Source organism: Rhinopithecus roxellana, chromosome 17 (genome assembly GCF_007565055.1).
Source record: "Rhinopithecus roxellana isolate Shanxi Qingling chromosome 17, ASM756505v1, whole genome shotgun sequence".
In the NCBI taxonomy this organism is placed as follows: Eukaryota; Metazoa; Chordata; class Mammalia; order Primates; family Cercopithecidae; genus Rhinopithecus; species Rhinopithecus roxellana.
Window position 1 is genome coordinate 66,802,465 of NC_044565.1, and position 23,125 is coordinate 66,825,589.

Below are 23,125 nucleotides of genomic sequence, written 5' to 3' on the forward strand. Positions count from 1 at the left end.
CCATTGCCCTGCTCCAGCTGGGAACCCAAGTGCAGCCATCCCAGACAGGCCTGGCCCCGGGAGGCCTCCACCAGGGCTCTGCCAGGCAGCAGAGGGTGGCTCTCTGAAGATCCTCTGTCGGGAGAGTGCCCCTCATTTATGGAGCCGGCAGGCAGTAGGAAGGACAGAGGAAAGCTAGCTGGAGGCAGCAAGCTCAAGGGGTACTGGGCTGCTGCGTGGCGTCCACTGTGCAGCTTGAAGAAGACCCCACGAGGCCTGGACAGAGCCCCGGCTTGGGAAATATTTGTTGACCTATCGGTTGAATGAAACGTTATTTGGGGAGAGGGGACCGGCGGCGGAAATAGCAGAGGCAGAGCCCCGTCTCTCTAGCGGCTAAACTTTAGCCCAAAACAGACACACCGATTAAGGTTCACCGCGTGCCAGGGCCAGGCTAGGCTTCTTCTAGGTGGTTGCGGCGGGAGCGGCTCAGCCCGGGGACTCTGGAAACTCCGAACTGCGCAGACCGACCGCGACAGTGCAGGACCCGCCCGCGCTCCCGCCCCGCCGCGCTCCCGCCCCGCCGCGCTCCCGCCCCGCCGCGCTCCCGCCCCGCCGCGCTCCCGCCCCGCCGCGCTCCCGCCCCGCCGCGCTCCCGCCCCGCCGCGCTCCCGCCCCGCCGCGCTCCCGCCCCGCCGCGCTCCCGCCTCTGGCCACAGGCGCGAACTGCGCGGCCGCGGCCGCCGGGGGGCGGGCCAGGGCGGCGGGAGGCGGGGCGGGGACGCGGTGACGCGGGTACCGCCGGGTCCCGTGACTGCGCGCCCCGCCCTGAGCCCCCGCTGCCGTCATGCATTCCCCGGCAGTGCTCGTCACCTCCAGGTGAGCCAGACCCCCGTGCCCCACGCCACGCAGCTCGCAGTCCGGGGCGCCCGGGCGGAGAGGCATGGGGAGGCGGCCGCCTCCCAGGCCCGGGACCCGTTGCAGGTCTCCCCAGCGCCCTCGGTGGCTTATCCCGGCTGGGCCCCTGCACCGCCCTGCTGGAGAGGTGGCGCCCCCGATTTACGGATGAGGAAACTGAGGCCCTCTAGAGGGTAGAGAACTCGCCAAAGACTGCGGGAGGCCTGGGACTGACTGGCTCAGTGCTCTCCTTTCCTATCGGCTTGGGTTCTTCTCTTTTGGGCTCCTTTCAGCGCTCCCTGCGTCCCAGGCCCGGTGCTGGGCACTGGGTAACGGGGTGAATCAGACAGGCTCGCCCTGCAGGGGGCTGCGGTGGAGAGGGGGTGATGCCAGCAGCGGGTTGTAAGCTCAGGTTGCCATGGGAACACAGTACAGGTCAGGAACCCGGTTTCTGGGAGGATGACTTTGATGAGAGACCAGGGAGAGGTGGTCGCTGCTTGCGAGGCAGCTCAGGAGAGCACAAGTTACAGCAAAGGCCTCGGAGGGGTCCAGGCCGAGGATGCAGAGTGGGTTGGTCCTGATCGAGGCCTGAAGGACCCAGCCCGAGATGGATCCTGGCAAGGTTGGGAGGCACGTGCTTTTACTTCTTTCCGCCTTTAAAAGGCTGTAAAGTGACTTACTTCAAATATTTTCATACACTTCACCCTTGCTCTCCCTACACAAAGTCTTAGGCTAAGATGCCAATTTATGACATAAATGAACGTGTTACCCAGCCAACTGTTGATCTTCCAGTTGTAATCAGGAATTCCTTCTTTTGTAAACCCTGATGTCGAAGCCTGCTTGGTCTTGCATGATCAAGTGTGGTTACAGATGTATCTTCACGGGCAGAAGAGGTTGCCCTACTGCCACTTACGTCACTTCCTCTCACCAAGCCTCAGTTTCCTTTTTTGTGAATTGGAGGTTTGAGATTGGCAGGCATGGGCAACGTCAGTAGTATAGGCCCCTCGGCCATGTGCAGATGGATGGGGTATGACTTTGGTGTTGGGTGCTTGGGAAGGGGTGGGTGGCTTCCCTCCCTGCCCAGCTGCACAGCCTGGACGTATCTTGTTAACAGGCGTGGGGGCGCTGGCGGTGGTAAGGCCACATGAGTCGTGCTCATTTCTTGCTGAGGGCACCAGCACACCCAAAGATTTTGCCTGCAGGGTGAGTTCAAACGCCTTAGCCCAGCAGCAAGGCCGGCCCTTCCCAGTCACACCCCAGCTCCTCTTTCCAGTGCGGCCTCCTCCCACCTGTCATTGCCACATGCACTCAAGCTTGAATTCAACCAGCAGGTGTTTATTGAGAGCCTCCTCTGTACCGGGTACTGGCCCAAGTTCTAGGAGACAAACAAGTCCCTCTCATAGAGCTTTAATGGGGGCACAGGCACAGTAGGCAAATCTACATGTCAGGGATGATACATGTTACGAAGGAAAACAAAACAGTGGGGGCAACAGAGTGGTAGGAGGCACGCATGCTGTTTTTTATGGTGTGGTCAAGGGGCGTCTTTCTGATGGAGTGGCCCCTGGGCGGATCCCTGACAAGCTCCCTGAGGGAGAGAGCCATGAAAAAGAAATCTTGGAAAAGTGTGTACTCGGAGGACAGGACAGCAGGATCCCGAGGCTGGTATGGCTGGAGTGGAGTGAGCCCAGGGAGAGTGTTAGGTGATGGGGTGAAGAGGCAAGCTTGGGAGTGAGGGATGATCAGGAAAGGGCTTGAAGGCTGTGGAGGGGCCATCAGGTTTTATTTCAAGTGCAATAGGACCCAACTTATGGTTTACAGAGATCCTTTGACTGCTATGCTGAGCAGGATTGCTTGCAGGATTCCACGTAGAGCCAGTGGTAGCTTGGCCCAGGGTGATGGTGGCCATGAGGGTGAGAAATGTTTGGGTTGTGGATATATTTTGAAGATTGAGCTTTCAGGTTTGCTGTTGCTTGGATATGAGAACACGAAAGAGAAGTCAAGACTAACAGCAAGTCTCTCAGCCTAAGATGCTGAAAGAACAAGGTTGCCATTTAGCAGGCTTGGGGAGAGGTGGGAGCAGCGTTGGTGTAGACAGGTGAGTTTGAGAAGCTCGTTGACAGCCCAGTGGGGATGTCAGGCAGGTAGCTGGAAGGGGGCTGGCTGTGAGGGGAGAGGGGGCTAAAGATGGGAGTTGGGGAGCCATTGGCTCGGAAACGGTATTTAAAGCCTGGAGCCCGGATGAGATCACCTGGGGAGGGGTACAGCGAGAGGAAGAAGATCTAAGGAGGGTGCTCTGGATGCCATCAAGGGAAACCATCCAAAGCAGTTCCTCTCCTCCTGTTTGAGCAAGAGTGGCCAGGGCGGGCAGAGAAGAAGCAAGAGGGAAGGGGCGCTCCAGCCGCCAGTGAAGGCAGAGCTTGAAGGAGGGAGCGGCTGACTGTGCCCACTGCTGCTGACAAGTGAGACCAGAGGAGAAAAGAGGACTCACCTTTGGATTTAACAACAGGGAGGTCACAGGTGACCTGGACGTGGGCAGTTTGTTGCATGATGAGGACCAAAGTCTGGCTGGAACAGGTTCAAGATCAAACAGGAGGAGAGGAACCCATGAATATGGGGCCCTCTGTTGAGAAGTTCTGCTGGAAAGGGCAGGAGGGAAATGGACCAAGGGGAATGTCAGGTCAAAGCACAGCTTTTGTTACATGAGCGGTCAGAGCGTGGTTGCATGCTAACGAGCGTGGGCCAGTAAGGAAGGAAAATCGATGGTGCGGAAAAGAGGGGTGAGCTGCAGCAGCTATGTCCTTGAGTAGGTGGGAGGGGCTCGGAGCCGCTGCCCTTGTAGAAGATTGGCCTTAGGAGCAGCCAGCCAGTTTGTCTACAGTCCCAGGAGAGGGCAGCTATCAGGGAGCAGCTGCAGGCTGATGGGCAGATGTGACAGTGAAGCCCAGGATATTCTCTGATGGTCTCTGGAGCAGCACACAACAGTGTCCACATCACTTGGGAATTTACTAGAGATGGCGACTCTCAGGCCCACCCCGGGCCTGCAGAACCAGAATCTGCATATTAACAGGATCCTCAGGGGGTTGCACACACATTACAGTTGGAGAAGCTTGGTGTAGGGTACATCCTGCCCACCACACCCCCATTTGTTTATGTACTCTCCGTAGCAGCTGCAGCAGAGACCAGATACCCTGCATAGTCTGAAATATTTACTACCTGGCCCTGCAGAGAAAGTTTTCCTATGGGTTCAGGGAAGTGGGAGGGTGATGGAGTAGGCCCAGGTGCATCAGAGTCGCTGGAGGGCTTACTAAGAAAACAAGATTGCTGGCCACCCTAGGCCTGAACATGCCTTTCTTATAAGTTCCTAGGCGATGTTGATCCTGATCCGGGGACCACACTTTGAGAACCCCACATCTAGGGCAAGGTAGAGTTGCCAAGCCTGGTGCGGTGCTGTGCCTTCAAGTCTGCAGCTGTGAATTTCAATGGGAACAGACTGCATGTTTGCACCATGTCTGTCCCCAGTCACGTTGAGCCACCTGGGCACAGGGTGAAGGAAGCAGAGAACTGGAGAAGTGGGCTTTGACCAGGCCAGCTCAGCCCTGGGTAAGAAGTCAGGGGAGCTGGGCCTAAGGCAGAGGGATTCCAGCAATGGAATGGGACCCTGGAAAAGGGTTGGGGTTATGGATTGTGAGTTCTGGCGTGGTCAGAGAACCATTGGATGTGGGGTGCTGTGAGGGAGCTGGATGGTGGGAGATGCCAATCTGGATCTGCTCCATCCCCTTCCTACCCCTGAGAGGACCTCCCCCCAGCTCAGGCACCGCCCTTCTTGTCCTTGTTTTCATCATGATCCTAAAGAAATGGTGCCTGGCTTCTTTCTCATGCCTGCCCCCTTTCTCATGCCTGCCCCATAAGAGGCCACCTGGCCTCTGGAGCAGCTGTCTGGGATTGAAAGCAGCTCCACCTCATGCGGGGTGAGACCTGGGCAGCCGCTTTCCCGTTAGGGTCTGTTTCCCTGTCTTTTAAGTGGGTCTGAGTAGCAGAGCTCCTTCGCAGGGCTGCAGGAAGTGGAAGTGACTTCACAGAGTCAGCCCTAGAGCCCAGTGCCTCTCCCCTCAGCATCCAGCCTCACCTTCCTCCTCCACACTGGTGACAGTGACACCGTGGGCGACACCAGGCTGCGAGTGCACACCGTGTGAACTCAATGCCATCGGCAGAGGGCTGGCTGTACATGTGCACCTCCCAGTGCCCATTCGGCCCTCGCCCACTTTTCACCACCTGAAGGCAGGTTTCCTGGAGTGCCCTACACTGCGGAAGGATACTCCTTGTGTGTACAGCACACAGTCACTGGGTAGCACACACGGCATAGGAGGCGCATCACTGTAGGCCTCGCCAGTTGGTGACAGCAGCGTCGTGCTGGTGACCACGTGGCCTAACGTGGGATGTGAGGGGTCTCTGTGGGAGGAGTGCTCAGGCAGGGGGGATTTGATGGATTGGGGTATAGTTCCAGAGAGGGAGGGGCCTTGCCCCAGACACAGGTTAAGCTCCAGAAGCCCCTCCTGTGTTTTCAGGGTCCTGCCCAGCACACAGGAGGTCTCACCTTGATGGTCAGAGCTGCTCAGAGGGTGCCTGGCATGTCCTGCCAGAGGCGTTTGCGTGAGGGACGTTAGTCTGCACAAGTCTGTGTCTCACCTTACGTAGGATGAGGGATGTATTTAATAACTTTTTCCACTTCAAGGAAAACATCTCATCATTTCTTTGCTCGTCATACAATTCAGTATATTCGAATTGCATTTTACAAGTCTCCAAGAGTGGTGATGTTTTGCCGATGCATCCTCTCTACACCTCGAGGGGCAGCATCGACTGCCCATATGAGGGACAGGCCTGTCAGTGCCTCTCTGGGCCACGACGGGTCACAAGGGCCCTGCCTCCAGTGCCCATCCCGTGTCCTCCCCAGGGGGCCTGTAGCAGCCCTCCTGCCCATTAGCCAAAGAGAGGTGCCTGTCTCCAGCTGGGATTTCAGTCCCTTGTTGTGTCTGCAGCCCCAGCCATGTTCCTTGGTCTGAGTACAGGCACTGGGATGCTGCTCTGCCCACTCTGCCCAGAGTTTGTGTCGATCCCTTTCAACAAGCCCCATCCTTTCCCGTTTTCCTGCAGGGAGCAGACCTTTGTCCCTGAGCAACCCAAAGGCAGGACCAGGTCCAAGGCCTGGGAAGCCAGTCTTACGAGGGGCTGGTGTGGTGGGATGAGTGGCCTGGAGCAGTGACCACTGAGGACAGCCAGCAGTCGCCTGGCACCCAGGCCTGTCAGGCACCTGGAGGCCCTACCCACACTTTGCTCAGGAAGCCTGCTGCCTTGACCCTGAACCCCACCTGCCTTCTTTTTCTCTGGCAGGCGACTTCAGAATGCCCACACTGGCCTCGACCTGACTGTGCCCCAGCACCAGGAGGTGCGGGGCAAGATGATGTCTGGACACGTGGAGTACCAGATCCTGGTGGTGACCCGCCTGGCTGCGTTCAAGTCGGCCAAGCACAGGCCCGAGGATGTCGTCCAGTTCTTGGTGAGCCGGAGGCTCTGGCCAGGATGTTTCGAGGGTGCCCGGGGTCCGGACGGGCAGACACACCTGCCCACCAGGGTTCAAGTAGCATCTGGAGCAGGTGCTTCTCTGTCTGTTGCTTGCTCAGGGCCTGGAGTACCAGACCGTGCTAGACAGAAGGGACACAGAGTGAATCAGACGCCCTCAGTCCATGGAGAGGCAGACCTCTAAAGAGACAGATACAAATGGGGACAGGAGCACATGGGAGGCTCTGGGGGTATAGAGAAGGGGCACCTAACTCACCTTGGGAAAACTTCTTGGAAGAGGTGGTGGTTGAGCTGTGTTTTGAGGAGCAGGTGGGGCTCAGCAGAATTGGCGAGAAGGGTGTCCTGGCAGATGATGCAGCCTAAGCGAAGGCACGGAGGCTGGAAGCAGGATGTTGAGTGGGGAACTCTGTGCAGTTGAGTGTGGTCCTGGGAGGAAGTGGGGAAGATGAAGGTGAGCGACAGGCAGGATCCAGATTGTGGAGAGTGTGCGGGAGCCTGGACTTAACCTTCAGCCAAGGAGAGTTTTAAGCAGAGGAGTGACATGGGCCCTTTTGCCTTTAACCAGCCAATCTGCTGTGAGCATGGCGTTGGATTGGAAGGAACAAAACAGGTGTCAGTGACCCCAGATACATGGCCAATATGGTCATTCCCAAAGCAAGGGCTTGGAGCAGGCCATTGCACTTGGTATGGAAGGGACAGGGAGAGTTGAAAATGTTTATAGGGTAACATGCACCACATTTGCTGACTGTTTCCACCAACTGAAATAAAGAATATGATAGAGGAGCAGATCCAGGGGGCATGTGGAGTGTGAAGTGTCCGCCCTGTGGAAGGATACGTGAGGCTGGAGCTCAGTACAGGCTCAGACCTGAGATACAGGCTAGGGTGTCATCAACTTGCAGGTGATACTAAAAATCTGGGAGTGGATGAAGTTGTTCAGAGAACAGATGTGGAAAGCAGAGAGAAGGGCTGAGAAGGAAATCCTGAGGACACCGGGGGTTCAAGACTCTTGGGAAGAAAGAGGAGTCTGTAGCTGAGGCAGAAAGGAGAGAATGGGATGTCTACGGAGTCACAGGAGCTAAGGGAGGAGAGAATTTCAAGAGGGTTGAGATCACACACTCATTGACTTATTATTTACCATTTGGCCTCTTGTGAAAAGGACCTGCAGCTAGAGACCGAGAGACACAGGTACAGGATTATTAGGACAAAGGTGAAATGAACTAGACCCCACAGTATAGCGGGGAGTGACACGGGGCTAGCGTGGAGTCTCCTAGCAGCCAAGATAAAAAGGGAAACGAGTTGCATCTTTCTGGTGACCTGTTGAAAGAGACACTAAATTTTAAGAGAAATTTATAGCACAAATGTTTTCTTTAAGAGATAGGATCTCACTCTCTTCAGACTGGAGTGCAGTGGTGTGATCATAGCTCACTGCAGCCTGGAACTCCTAAGCTCAAGCAGTCCTCCTGCCTCAGCCTCCTAAGTATCTAGGACTACAGGCACACGCCACCATGCCCAGCTTTTTGTTTTTTATTTTTTATTTTTTGGTAGACATAGTGTCTTGTTATGTTGTCCAGGCTGGTCTCAAACTCCTCAAACTGGGCTCAAGCAATCCTCCTGCCTCAGCCTCCCAAAGTGCTGGGATTACAGGCATGAACCCCCACGCCCAGCCACACAATTTTAAGGGGCATTCAGCAATGTCATGGGAAGCGTCTAGAATAGCAATGCTGTTTTTCATTTGATTGCTTCTGTGGCCGACTTGGTGAGAAGCAACGTGTGATGTCAGGGGTGATTCTGGACCTGCATTGCTGTGAGAGTGGCTCTGCTTTGCAGGGTGCTTTGCAGCTCCTGGTAGTTTGACTTGACCCAGGATGAGACTCGATGCACCCACATTTTCAGGGACAGGAGCAGAAGAGGAGAGTATTTGAGCTTGATGTCGCCGGGCATGAAGGAGGGAGCATTCTGGGAACCTTGGGCTTCAACCCAGCCCACTTGGTTCTGTGCAGAGGGCTGGCCTTACGTGTGAGATGTACGTGAGGATGTTTTAACACCTCCATGCATCACACTAGTGCCACTTTTTCCTAGTCAGTGATGCCCACTCCCTGTGGAGTGTGTGGGTGCAGGGGCTTGTCAAACATTTGAAAGTGCCTGCAAGGGCAGAGAACTCCTTTATTCCCCATGGGATCTCAGGATGGAGCCCACAGTTACATACCCCAAGCCTGAAGTCTCTTTGATGTTTCATGATTTAACTCAAAGAATTAATGAGCATTTTGTGTCTACTTAAAAGGGCATATGTGTTTTAATATAAACATGTACTGATTTGCTGACCATGGAGTAAAAGTGGCCCCAGGAGGGGGCACTGCAGTGGAGGTTGTGCAGGCTCTTGGGTGTGCTAGCAGTGCAGACACCCACAAGCTTACTAAAGTTACGGGGCTGTCTGCCCCATCCTTAGCAGTGCCTGGCACACGGGGGCATCAGATAAATGTGAGTTCTCAACCTTGAGCTTCCTCTGCTCAGGGCCTCTTACTTGGCCTCCTGTTGTTGCTGGCGCAGGTACCCACCCGAGAAATCCTGCCTGAACCCCTGATGGACGTGGGCCCCGGGTGGGGTGGGAGCCCAGGCCTACAGCTCCACGGTACTCACGCTGCCAGTGCACTGGAGATGGAGGTTTCCAAAGCCTGGGTTTGCTGGGTCTGTGGTCTGAGCCTGAGTGGAGCAGTTGGGCCAGCAGGGGGCGCCCAGCCCCCACCGTGGCCTGCTCTGCGGGCAGGGCTGGAGTCAGCTGCTGTTGGAGCCTGTATTTTAGCAATTGCTCTGCGAAGGGGTCCACGTGCCTTTCCCTGAGGGCTGTTTTCAGGAAAGTCTGGAGCCAGGCTCTTGTGCTGACAACAGCAAGCAGCACCTGTCCCAGATGACTCCCCACTGGAGGTTCTGAAGTCCCCTCAGCTGCCTCCTGGTATCTTGACCCTTTGCAGGCTGGGCATTCTGGGTGGTGGTGCTGGAGCCGAGGGTGTGTGCTCCAGACACACCCTGCACCAAGGGATCCCCCCGCGCCAGAGGGCGTCAGATGCCCACAGCCCCTGCACACCAGCACTCCAGTGGCACACAGTGGGCACAGCCCGGGCCTGGGAGCATAAGAATGAGTGATCCACACTTCAGTCAGGGTAGACAGGCCCAGTCTATGGGGAAAGTACAGAGGAGCTAGGAGTGAGGGTAGATGCCAGACTGATGGTGTGTGTATACAGCAGGTGACTTTGCTGAGCACCCACGGGGTTACAGACACGGTGATGGCACTGAAACCACTGTGAGACCGAGAACCTGCTGGGGTGTCCTGTATAGAGTACACATGCAGCAAGAGCTCCGTGAGTGGAGGAGCGAAGACTTAGCTGCCCAGGAGCTGTGGGGAGAGGCTGAGGAGGAGGTGGGAGTCACCCGCTGGCCCCACAGGACGCTGAGTGCTGCCCTCTCTGAGTCAGATGGTGTTCAAGGCCACCTTCTGACGATAGCAAGAGTCCTGGCCTGTTTCACTCGGGTGCCTGCATGCAGAGGTCCTGCCTGACGCAGGGCAGAGAACCAGCCTTGGAAATATCTGTCTCCACTGCTTGTATGGGCTGGCCCGCTGAAGGCTGCACTGGTTCACGGGAGAATGAGGTCGGTGCTGAGAACAGGTGATTCACGGTGTTGCAGGAAGATGACCTGCCAGCCGGTGAGATCACCCTCCTGATACGCAGAAAGCTGGGAAAGAACGCAGTGGCCCTCATCACCTGCAGGCCGGGCAGGGCTCCCTGTATCGAATCTTTTTACCTGGACCTGTGACAGTGCCCAGAATGGCACCGATATTGCATGTTTCCTCTGGGCCACTAAGATGTTTGGATCTGCTATTGGCCAGGAGTGTTAAGGACTGGAGCCTGAGGCCGGGAGACAAGCGGAGGGGCAGCAGAAGGGCGTTCCTGGCACGCTTCCTGTGGTGGCTGCTGGGCCTCAGGGACCCCTGTTCGGGGTGAGAAAGGAGCACTCCCTGCCACTCTTCACTTAAGAAACCACATGCTCCTCTCATTCCAGGTCTCCAAAAAGTACAGCGAGATTGAGGAGTTTTACCAGAAACTGAGCAGTCGTTATGCAGCAGCCAGCCTCCCCCCGCTCCCCAGGAAGGTCCTGTTTGTTGGGGAGTCTGACATCCGGGAGAGGAGAGCCGTGTTCAATGAGATCCTGCGCTGTGTCTCCAAGGATGCCGAGTTGGCAGGCAGCCCAGAGCTGCTAGAGTTCTTAGGTACCCGAGGCTCTGCCCCATGTCCCTCAGGTCTCCCCCGCCCAGAACTAGGCTCCGCTGCCCTGCCCCGGTGGGAGCATGTCCACAGCTGCCTCTGCAGCCTGGAGGTTTCAGCCAGGCTGGTGAGGCAGGTGGCCTCACTGACATCCTTGGCTGGATGGGCAGAAGGAGGCCTGCCCTTGAGGGCCTGAACGTCTGGGTGTCAGGTGGGGGCTCACACAGTGGGCATTCTCCATAGTGTGACCCCCATCCATGGCCTTCCTGGCCAGCCCCATTCCTAGAGCTTGCCTGATGCCCCCTGACCAATCATGCACAACATACAACCCCCTGACAGACACCCCACACACCCCTCTGCCTCCTGCCAGCCAGCCCTAGGGACCTTCAGTATCCCAGGAAAGCTGTGTTCTCACAGCCAGGCTGGTCACCAGCCCCTGGGGACATGTGCCTCTCACCTGTGCCCCCACAGAAAGAGTCATGGGGACAGCTCCAGGCTGAGGAATTGATCCAGCACCCTTGCCCCCAGTGGTGGAGACGTCAGGCCTTTCCCATGGGTGTCCCAGCCCTCTCTTCTCTCCACAGTTTTCTCATCTGTAAGGTGGGAGTAGCCGGGCTGACAGGTCGTTATGAGAATTTACTGAGCTAACACATGCAAAGTGCTTAGAACAGAGACAACCACAAAGTAAATGGTGGCTACCATTTTACCCCACTCCTCGGTTAGTCCTGTCAACCCAGAACCCCCGTGGAGTAGGCCCTGGTCTCACAGATGCCCCCAGGGCGGGGCAGGTTCTCACCACTGCTGGTACTGGACTCCCACCCCTTGACTTCTCCCCTCTTGACATCCGTCTGCTTAACTCTTTCCCAGCTACTGTGGATCTCCTAGTTCCACAAGACAGAAGGAAAGTTTTCAAAAGAAAGTTGACCATAAATAAAACAAATTTTTAAAAGTGAAAGGTGAGGAAGAGAAGCAAAACTGGTGAATGCACAGGCCTAGGACTGGACGAGCTGCACAGCCCAGGTGTCCTGTGGCCATGTTGGTGCCCCGCGCACGGGTCTGGGTTCTCTTATGCCTTGTTTCTTCCAAGGTCACAACCCTTCCTTCCTTGCCTATCTCTGGGGCTGGGTAGACTGTGCTGAGAGGTTCCAGCTCAGCCATAGCTGGAAGAGATGCTCAGGATGTCCCAGGCCCTCTCTTGTGGAGAGGCAGGATAGAAACAAGCTGCTGTATGCCTCACTTTGCTCATCTCCAAGATGGACATACAGTTGGGATCTGTCTCATAGGGCTTTTGTGATGTTTAAATGTAAGATGCTTATGACATGAAATTGAAGGTTTAGGAGATTTTGAATGGCCTTTTCACATTCGTCCAAGTAAAATAACAGCATCACATAATACAATATCATCATTATCACTCAGTGCATCCTGGATGCCAGACACTCTCTAAGTTCTTTACCTACAATGTGATTTTATTAAAAGTCAGTTGTTTTAAAGATAAACTACCCAGTAAGCACTTGGATAGAGAAGAATAGTCTGAGCCCACGCTTCTCAAACTATCTGTGGCAAGGGCTAACTCTTTTATTCCCAGCCTGTCACAGATGGATACTTTCACAAATACAAAAGCATGCTTGGGTATTGTGATGGTGGCAGGATGCTATGGAAGTTTCTGGATGCTTACTCTCGCTTTTTGTACTTACCTCATTGTGGTCACACGGGGCATTCTCTGTCTGAAGACCACACTTTGAGAAGCGCTGATCTAAGCCAGTTTGTAATGGAGTGGTCACCGTTTGTTCTGGAATCTTCTACATGCTTACACTGAGCACCCATCCAGTCCACAGTCCAGGTGCCCAGACTCTTGGAGCAGGTCTCCATCTGCAGAGCTCCTTGCCGTGCCTCCGACTATAAATGGTTCTGGCTGCAGTGGTTCTTTTTGAATCACCCTGTGCCCTGGCTGGTTAATCCCACCGCTCACCCAGGAGGAGGAGGATAGGGCCATCCTTGTGCACACAGGCTCTGGGCCTTGGGTTCAGGAACCGCTGCCCCTGTCTTGCTCTGAAGCTGTCACTGGTGACCACTTCACTCCAGGTTTCCTTGGTGCCCGTCAGCCCTTGAGGGGCTGCAGCAGACACTTGGCTGCCCCCGAAACAGAGGTCACCTATCCACCCAGACTCCCTCCTGCTCAGGTCCCAAGAGGGACAAGTTTGGTCCCAGGAGGCTGCAGGAAGCCCTTGACCTCAGATCCTGGCATGGGAGGGTGCACTGTGGCAAGATGCCTCCCCTGGCTCTGGGGTGGTTACCAGGTCCCGTTTTTTCTGTCTTCCTCCACAGGTACCAGATCCCCAGGGGCTGCAGGGCTCACCAGCAGAGATTCCTGTGTCCTGGATGGCACAGACGGCCAGACAGGGAATGATGAAGAGGCTTTCGACTTCTTTGAGCAGCAAGACCAAGTGGCGGAAGAGGGTCCTCCTATCCAGGACCTGAAGGGCGAGGATGCTGAGGAATCCTTGGAGGAGGAGGAGGCGCTGGACCCTCTGGGCATTATGCGGTTGGTCTCCGTTGTCGAGAGGGTCCCTTTGGTGTATTCCAGGCTTTCTGGAGATGACATCCCCCTTCCCTGGAATCTGAGAAAAGCCCTGAGCATCCCAGGTCGCCCCCTCACAAGGATCTGGGCCACGAGGCCTTGGCCTGGTGTGCTTGGGGGAACCAGCTCTCTGTGTGCCCTTGGTGGTGTCCATGTCTCTGGGGCTGGGCTTAGGTATCGCCTCCCTGCCTGGGTCACAGGATGTCCTCCGCTTGTGGCTCTGCACTGAGGCTTGGCAGAGGCTCCCCGTGACAGCTCAGTAGTGCAGGCTGCGGACCCGTCCGGCTAGTGTGGGAGGACTCGGTGCTCGTTCCAGCTGCAGAACTCGCAGAGGTAGCTGCAGCTCTCTGGGCCTGCATCATCTGCATAGCAGGAGCATTCACCTTGGCCCTGCCTCCACACAGGGCCGTTCACCAGCCATATATCTCTGGCCATTTACAATCTCTTTTCTTCGGTTTTCTTCAGTTAAAATGGGCTCATGGTGATACCAACCTCTTAGGGCTCCTGTGAAGATGAAATGAGTTATATAAATTTAGCAATCAGCTATCATCATGGTCCCCATCTTTCAGTGGAATCAGACCAGGCCAGGGGTGCTGTTCTCCCCGCTCTCTACCACAACGAATGTCTCTTAGCCATTTACTGGAGTCCTCAGACGCCATATGAGTCCTTTCTTGTAGGTCCTGCCCCAGAAAGGAATTAGAGCCCAGTAGAAACAAGGCAGAGGCAAGTTCAACTTCATCAGCATGCAGAATTCTGTCCTAAAATCACAGCCCACTCTGGAAAGGCCTTCTTCGTGGGGAGGGTTATAGGAGGGTGGGCTGCAGGGTGGCCATGAGACCAGCGTCCAGGGGTGAGGATTCACACTGGAAAAGGGTGCACAGCGCTCGGGAAGCTGCAGCAGAAACAGGCCCCGGAGCCAGGGTCCTGCAGCACCTAGGCACAGTAAGTGCCCTGCAGTCACCCGTCCTGGCCCTCCGTGGCTGGCCTTGTCCTTGAGTGGGGTCGGCGGCCCTGAGGGAGAGGCAGCCAGAGTAGCGGGTGATGTGGGGACAAGCCTGTAATAGTCACTCCTTATCAGCCTGGCCCAACCCTGCAGGCCTTTCTTGGGCTTTATTTTGGTAAGGGTGAGGCTTTGTTTGAACTCACATTCTCTGTTGTTCTGAGTAACCACACGTAGTGCCAAACCAAGATGGACTTTGGTTGTCCGTGCCAGCCTTTGGCGGAAGAACACACTTAGCAGAGCGGCTCCTTTTTTGGGTAGGAAAATGCTCTTTGGGGCTGGCAAGTGCTGCCTTGAACTTCCTACTTACTTCATGAGCAGACTGTCAGGGGAGATGTGTCAGCTGTCCTGGGACCCCTTGGTCGGGGGGGGCCCAGCCCCCTCCCCAGCTCTGTACCCTGGGGTCCTCGCCCCTGAATCCTGGGAAAGCTTAGCACCTAAGAGTAATCCCACTGGCTCAAGACCCTCTTCTGCTGGGCTTTCTTTTTAAGGACCCGTGTGACAAGGTGCTGATGAATCAGCGTTATCACCTCTGGCAGAAATAAGAAGTAACATTTTTTGAGAGTTTATGAAATGCTGGGAACCAAGTTAGCATTTGCCTACCTGATCTCATTATATCTGTAAGACAGGATTTCTGAAACTGCTTGCTACAACCCATAGTAAAAACTATATTATATGCTATGACCCAGGACACACATGTATAAACATCCCATAAAACTGAAGCAAAAGTTCCCAGAACTCATAGAAAACCTTACTAAGTGTATCGTACTCGGATATTTTCTATTCTATTTCAATGTTTGGAAAGGTCATGACTCACCAAACTGCTTTCAGGATCCACTGTGAGCACAGGTCAAGAAACGGAGCCCTGGAGGCCTGCACTGGCATCAGCCTCTTCTGTGTGGTGGGAAACTCAAATTCAGGGTCAGGTGGTTCGTCCACGTTCCTGCAGCCTGCAGATAGCAGAGCCAGGACCCCAGGCCATCTCCAGTCCAGTCTTTATCAGCCTGGGAGGTGGGCAAGGCTCCAGGATTATCCCCCTTTCACAGATGGGAAAATCGAGAAAGGGGTTCAGCAGGATCTTGGCCAGAGCCGTGTGTGTGGCAGAGCCATGCCTTGAAGTTGGGTTTCCACCTCGGCCTTTCACAGACACCCAGGTGGGCTTGTTGATCTCTCTTGGTGCCACCCACCTGCCCTTTGGTGGGGGACTTTCTGTTCTTCTCGGGGGGCTATTTGTGCACCCCTCTCCCTCCCGTGCCCTTGGTTCCTGTGCAGGTGCAACAGCCCCCGTTTCCGAGCTTGCCCTGCCCCATATGTGTGCTTAGCTCTCTGGGCGCTCCTGGAGCAGCCACCATTTCCCTGCAACCAGCCTCGGTCCTTCCCCACCGTGGCCGCGGCGAGGCGCTGCTGCTCTGCTGAAGGGCTGCTCCACTGCAGGGCTGCTGGGAGGGTGGGAGTCGCCAGCACAAAGCCGGAGCCCAGGCCGGCCTGGCTTTTCTTTGTCTTGTAAACCTGGTTTTGGTTAGGGACAAGAGAGCGTTATTATACCATTAGAGAGCGCTTAAAGATAGAAAAAACCCTCACCTCGGCCCATCCCAACACCAGCGCTCTCCCCTTCTGCTGGGGCTCTCGTCTGACCCCGTCCCAGCGCCATCCATGCAACTGCAGGCACAGTGCACGCGCCTTTTCGTACTCTGCTTTTTCACCCTGTGGTCTGTCCCGATTGCTGCTCCACGTCGCCCCCGTTTTGTATTTAACTTTCTATTTTAGAGATGTCACGGTGCTGAGAAAATTGACATTCTACCCTAATAGTTCTGCCTTATGCTGGAAATCCTCTGCGGGAAACATTTTACATTGTGACTCAAATAATACACAATTAGTATAGAAAAATTGCAAACACAGATAAAATTCCTTTCCCTGTGAATTTTTGAATGCATCTTTGAATATTCACGTCTTACTGCCAAAATGAGATTGTCTTATGTGCCATTCTGGAATTTGCTTTTTTCCAGTTTACATGTTCTAGGTCCTTCCAGATCAATAGCTGCGCTCTCCCTCCTTCCTCTGCTGGTTTCTCAGCTCGATGGGCTGTAAGTGGCATTGCCAGGCCCCAGCTTGTGAACATGCTGGAGTTTTCTGTAGGTTTTTGCTATTATAGGCAATAACTTGAGGAACTTCTACATATACAACGCTTTTGTTCTATGGAGCCTTCCCCTATATATGTGCCCCACCCAGAGCAGGGCCCCTGAAGCTGCTTCTGGGGACTTTGGGGTACCATTCCAGTAAAGGGTTCTCCAAGGGCTGAAGCCCCTCTGTTGGGAGTGCCCCTCTGCTTTTCTAAGCCCTGTCCCCCCCACCCCAGGGCCCACTCCTCCCATCTCTTCTTTGGCACACAGAGACCCCCTCCAGGCCCTGGGTCCCTGAGGACTCGCAGCGTCTGGTGGGACAGGCTGGCTCCTGTATGAACAAATGCACCTGCCTGCGAGGCTGGGCTTCCCAGACTCCTTGGAAGGGGGAGCCCACCCCTGGATCTCCATGCTGTGGCCTCCATGGTGAAGCTGAATGTTTCTCTGGAAGGCCATGTTTTATGGTAATTTTTTAATATGGATTTTGCTTCATCTTGCATAAAATAACCACATGTATTTTAGTATAAAAATAATATCTTACCCTCCATATTTGGATGAAATCACTTCTCCGGGATGATTCTGTGGTTTTGAATGCTGGCACATTGCCAGGTGCTCCCAGATTTGCTCACCCAAGATTTAGCAGCAAGATGGTCCCCTAAGGTGAGCCGTGGAGGGGAGCTCTGTGGGGACAGCAGGGCCTCAGCCCCACCTCCTGAGGTGCCCTGGAGCTGCTCCCCCAAGGATGCCTCTTGCCGAATATCCCGACCACTGCACAAGGGCTTGGCACCTCTATTCATTCCAGCCTGAGCCTGGGCACCCAGGGCTCCCCTGATGCCACCAGCGCAGCAGAGACCACCTAGGGATTCTGGGCCACTGAAAGCTTGGGAGAGAGAGATTCCAGGCCCCCCTCAGATCTGGGTAGGGCCCCCAGAATCTGTGTTTTAACAAGCTTTTGAGTTGGTTCTGCAAGCTCCTGTTTAAGAATTCCCAGCAACCAAACTCCAGTAAAGTGTTGGAAATGCCAGAAAGGAAACAGGTGTGGAGAGCGGCAGGTCAGCCATCACCACAATCCGCCGCCCACAGCAGGCTGAGGACAGGGCGTGTCCGGAAGGCACTTCCGGTACTGACTACTCCCCAGCTCCTCCTGCTCGGGCTGGGCTTTCCCTCGTCTGCTGGCCCACCTGCTCTAGGAGTTCTCTGCGGTGCCATCCTGGGGTTCATGTGGGGGCCATGAGCCAGGATGACTGGGCCTGACCTCACCCTGCACCTGTGCAGCACTTAGCCCTGGCCTGGCTGGGGACCCAAAGCCATAAGGAAAGGAGGAGGCAGATGCCACAGCTGCCCTGCAGCATCACGCAGGTGGCACTCCACCGAGGCTGTCACAGTGATCACAGCAGCACAGTGTGCGTGCCAACTGCGTTTCCCCATCCAGATTACTGCCTGGCAGGGTGCAGTGGCTCATGCCTGTAATCCCAGCACTTTGAGCAGCCAAGGTGGGCAGATCACTTGAGATCAGGAGTTCAAGACCAGCCTGGCCAACATAGTGAAACCCTGTCCCTACTAAAAATACAAAAATTAACTGGATGTGGTAGGGCATGCCTGTAATCCCAGCTACTTGGGAGGCTGAGGCAGGAGAATTGCTTGAACCCAGGAGGCGGAGGTTGCAGTGAGCTGAGATTATGCTACTGTACTCCAGCCTGGGCGACTGAGTGAGACTCTGTCTCAAAAACAAAATAAAACAAAGCAAAAACCAACCAAACAAAAAAATAGATTATTGCACGAAGTCCTGCCTGAATAAATGGGCTGTTAGGAACAACAGATGTACCAGTGGTTTCTGCTTTTTAAATTCAGTAGCAAAACCTTTGGCTCAAGAGAAGTATCATCCAGAATCCCAGTACATAAAACAGGCTGAAGTAGGATTTCCCCTGGTTGGGACAAGTGAGGACTGAATCTTTGTCCCTCCAGCCTCAGCTTCACTTCCTGGGGTAACCCTGGGCAGCTTTGCAGAAGGCGAGGGCCCCTTAGAGTATGGTTTGACAGTGCGTGGGACAGCTGGAAACCCCACACAACCCCAGGATGTGTGGCTACTCCAAGAGCAGGGTTAGAGATGGGCAGTCCCAGGTTCAAATCCCCTTTCTGCCACTCACTAGCTGGTAGACACTGAGTGCGTTGCTGTACCTCTCTGAGTCTGTCCCTTTCGTTGTAGAGTGGGGGTAAAGTAGAGGCCCAGTGGCTGAAAGGATAAAATGAGACGAAGCACTACAGGAAAGTTCCTTTGTAAAATGTTATCACTATTCCAGATTTACTTTGCTCTAAAGAGGTCTTTGTGTATTTAAACAACAGTTGAAATATGAATATAAAAGGCAGCTTTTCTGCTTCCTAGAGTTGTTATGCAAGTATCAGGACCCTGTGATGTGCATACTATAACTTTACCTCCCTCCAGGAGCGCCAGTACACCTGTCACCTGTTACTGCTTCCTAGAGCAGGCAATTCTGGAGGTGGGGCAGCCCTGGCCCTAGAGGAAGGAGCCTGCTTATCTGAATCCTTAGTGGGATTCCGTGGTTGCTTGGTTCCTTGAGAGAGAGAAATCTGGGAGGTCATACTTGCCATTCTCCTGCCTCAGGCTCCCCCAGGACCTGTTGTGTCAAGGTCTGGCAAGTAGCAACACTCTTAGGATGACAGAGTCTTTACACTCTGAGGACTGCAGATCAGATCCAGGCTCTGTTGTTACAACGGAGGAACCTTCCCAGGATCACACAGGAAGGCATGAGAGCAAGAGCTGGGGGTCTCCTGACTGCTGGCCCAGGACTTTTCCCTTTGTCCCCAGTCCAACACCTGTGCTTCTCAGCCCTCACCTGTTCGCTCTCGTTTTTTGATGACATGGGTGACGGGCATTCCCCACTGCAAGGACAGCAGCTGCCTGCCGGTCGTGTCACCATTTGGAGTGGATCAGGGGCATAGGAGTGCTCACGTGAGAACCAGCAATGGCTGTTTGCTCAGAGCTTACCGCGACCAGGGAGGTATCGGCCACCATCACCTGCATTTGGCAAAGATGCAAAGAGGCAGGAGAGTGGGACACTTTGAAGCAGATGAAAGGGAAGGCTCAGATACATGCTGATTGGAGGTTGTTGGCATGGGGAATCCAGAAGCAGCCAATGAGAAGTGGGGCATCCTTTGTCCTCTGTGAGCGGGAAGTGGGGCTTTCTTTGGATGGTGCTACTAACCTGGAAATGGGGAAAATTTTAGGAAAGTTGGCGGTTATTGATCAAATCTTGGCCATTTGGGGCTGATTGCTGCAGAGGCTGTGGTCTGGCTTCCTGGGCAGGTTACTGCAGGCTGTGGGTCAGAGTTCCACCTTTACATGTGGCCTGGCCATTGTCCCTTTGTGTATTCAGACTCTTGGGGGGACTGGCACTTGCTGTAGAACGTGGGCTGCAGAGACCTGCAGCTGGGACCCACGTGGTTCCCTGGTGATGCTGGAGCAAGGATGGGTGAGGGGCAGTCTCTGGCCCCATTGTAGAGAAGGAGAAATGTCATCACCCACAAGCTCAGGTGGGATTGTCACTGAGTCCTGGTCCCTCAAGATAGAGCTCAGTGACCTGGAAAATGGGCTCTGGGTGTTGAGAAACAGGTCCTTGGAATGTGACTCTGGGGACCATAGCAAATGATAAACATTCATGATGACCACCCAGGCTGGCCCCAATTTTTTTTTTTTTTTTTTTTTTTTTTTTTTTTTTTTTTTTTTTGAGATAGGGTCTCACTCTTTTACCTAGGCTGGAGTACAGGGTGTGTGATCTCAGCTAACTATAGCCTCAACCTCCCAGACTTAAGTGATCCTCCCACCTCAGCTTCTCAAATAGTTGGAACTACAGGCACGCACTACCATGCCTGGCTACTTTTGTCTATTTTTTTGTAGAGGTGAGATTTCACTATGTTGCCCAGGGTGGTCTTGAACTCCTGGGCTCAAGTGATCTTCCTGCCTCAGCTTCCCAAAGTTCTGGGATTACAGGCATAAGCCACTGTACGTGGCCTGGCCCTATTTGCTTTTTAAGGCCCCGAGTGAAGTCTGCTGAGTAGAAGGCATAAGTGAGCCTAGACATCACCAGGTAGCTCCTGGGACCCCAGGCCTCTGCCACGGTCCTGCGCTGACTTGCAAACGGGACCCACTTGGCAGCTTGCAAAGCATTTCTGTCAGTTGCCTCCTTCTTCCCATTGACCCCCAGTAAGGAAACATGGTTGGGGAAGTTGAGTGACTGGTCCAGATCCTATACAAGTTCTCCTACATCCCCCTCCACTGCTCTTCTCTCAGCAAAGGCCAGAATCTCCCCAGGCCCCGCTGGAGGTGGCCAACATCCCCACAGACCCTCCATGTACCTGCTGCCTAGCTATTGGGCAGTTTCATTCTGCCAGGCTCTGCACACCTTGCCGTTTTCACAGGGCTTTTCTCTCTGCCCGGAGCACAGCTTTTGTGACTCTGCTCGTTTTTCCATCCAGGCCTTCTCTGAAGCCCCTGTCCAATGAGGCTGGCTTGGACACCCAGGGTTAGTGCCAGTCCTCAGGTGATTCTCACTCCTGTGATTGCTTCTCCATGGAAGCCCATTACTGTTGCAAATAACATTGTCCTGTCAAGAATTTCAGAAGTCCATTTATTGGGACTCTGAGAATTTTCTCAAAGCAAAATAAAACCAGCCAGGCACAGTGGTTCATGCCTATAACCCCAGGACTTTGAGAGGCCAAGGCGGGAGGACCACTTGAGCCCAGGAGCTTGAGACCAGCCTGGGCAACAAAGCGAGACTCCATCTCAACAAAAAAAATTTTTTTTTTAATTAGCCAGGTGTGATGGTGTGTGCCTGTGTCCCAACTACTGGGGTGGCCGACGTGAGAGGATCACTTGAGCCTGGGAGGTTGAGGCTGCAGTGAGCCGTGATCGTGCCAGTGCACCCCAGCCTAGGTGACAGAGAGAGACCCTGTCTCAAACAAACAAACAAAAATCCAAAACACAAAAAGACACCAAACAGCTGAATTTAAGAATAAAGTATGAAAAGTGCATTAGTTTAAAGCAGGCAGTTTGCATCATTGGAAAGAGGTGGATTTCCATATTTGGTTCAGCTGTACCCTGGCTTTGAAGACTCATGCTGTCCTTGTGTCTCGGTTGTGGAAGGATCAGCTGTCTTCTGTTCAGACCCAGTTGAGCTGGCTTTGTCTAGGAGATGCCTCTGCCACACATGTACACCCTGGTTCTGGGCAGTTGGTGTCCATTGGTGGTCTGCCGCGTGGGTGGGCACATCGGGAATGGTGCCACAGGCCCCCTGGGTGGCCACAGTGGTGGATGCTCTTATGTGTCAATCACTGTCACCAGAACTGCCTGAACCACAGGGAGCCGGGCTGCTGCTCAGCCTGTCTGAGCATTGGAGCTGTCAGCCATGGCAGCTGCCGCCTCTCACCCCGTATGCTGCACGCCTGCCTGCAGAACGTGGCCTGGTCTGCGTGTCTGTCTGCTGTCAGGAACAGACAGCAGGAAAGTGGGTGTCTGTCTGTGCACACATGTGCATGCAACAAGAACATACCAGCACATGCCTGCAACCCATCCAGGAGCACCCCACCTACCTCATGCAACCTCTGTGGGCCCAGCTCATGTTTTGGTGTCCCTCATGGCCTGCACTAGTTCCGCTGACCCTGTGCTCACCAGGAAGCCAGGAGCTGCAGTTCCAGTCCTATTCCCTGCAGACCTCTCTTTGAAGCCCCTGTTGCCCCATCCCTGGTGACAAGATTCTAATCATGACCCACTGTCCTTCCAGTGAAGGGAGAAGACACCCTACCTCCAGTCAGTGAGGGGCTTTGTCTCCTGTCAGTGCAGAGGGCGGGCTGGAGGGTGGGCACTGCAGAGCTGGGCCCTGTGCCTGCAGACGGCTGGGTGGATGCTGATATAGGAATGGAGGAGGAGGAGGACCAGGGAGGAGAGGATTGAGGGGGCCCCCGAGTGATAGCACATGTGTGCAACCTGACCCAACTCTGTGCTTATGACAACCCTGAGGTGTTTGTGCTAGGAGAAGGGTGAAGAAATGGCTCAGGGGCTGAGTGACGCACCACTCATATGGAATTACTGACCCCCTCACTGAGATCAGTGGCAATTCCTTTCTGCCAGCTGATCACCTTAACTGTCCAGATTTATAAGCTCTGAAGTTCTTCCTGGCCTGTCTTCCCCTCGCACCACCACTGCTCCCTGAGTCCGGGCTCCGGTCGTTTCTTCTATGGACCATGAGCAAAGCTTCCCTGGAGAGACCTGGCTCAGCCTGTTCCCTCACGGCACTACGTCTGCTGCAAGCCTAAGGGGTCCCTTTTCACCAAGAGGAATCTAGGTTCCCAGCTATGTCCTAGTCATGCCCCCTGCAGACCCTCACAGTGTGACTCACAGGTCCTGTACCTGAGATGCTATTATTTAGCTCTCATTCCACCAAGTTCACTTCCTGTCTCCACATCACGTCCTCCCTGAGCCCTCAGGCTTGGTTGGTTCTGTCCTCTATACTCTGCCATCACAGAGCGGAACACCCTGTGTGCTAATGAACAGTTTCCTTTCTTTTCCCCCCTCCAAGACAAAGTCTTGCTTTGTCGCCCAGGCTGGAGTGCAGTGGTGTGGTCTGAGCTCACTGCAACCCACATCCCCTGGGTTCAAGCGATTCTCATGCCTCAGCCTCCCAAGTAGTTGGGATTACAGGCA

At 54.5% G+C, this 23,125-nt stretch overlaps 1 protein-coding gene across 2 annotated transcripts in view; it reads left to right on the forward strand.

Moving 5' to 3' along the window:
- Positions 1–731: 731 nt before the first annotated feature.
- The window catches only part of HS1BP3 (HCLS1 binding protein 3), a 34,130-nt gene continuing 11,736 nt past the window's right edge, over positions 732–23,125 (forward strand). Inside the window, exons 1-4 of one of the 2 annotated variants that reach the window (XM_010383007.2) lie at positions 732–855; positions 6,262–6,427; positions 10,507–10,714; positions 13,035–13,251. In XM_010383007.2, the coding sequence (XP_010381309.2) occupies positions 824–855; positions 6,262–6,427; positions 10,507–10,714; positions 13,035–13,251 (623 nt within the window). In that variant the 5' untranslated portion in view covers positions 732–823. Of the gene's footprint in view, positions 856–4,451; positions 4,474–6,261; positions 6,428–10,506; positions 10,715–13,034; positions 13,252–23,125 lie in introns of those variants that run through there. The other variant, XM_030921192.1, reaches the window with a different exon arrangement.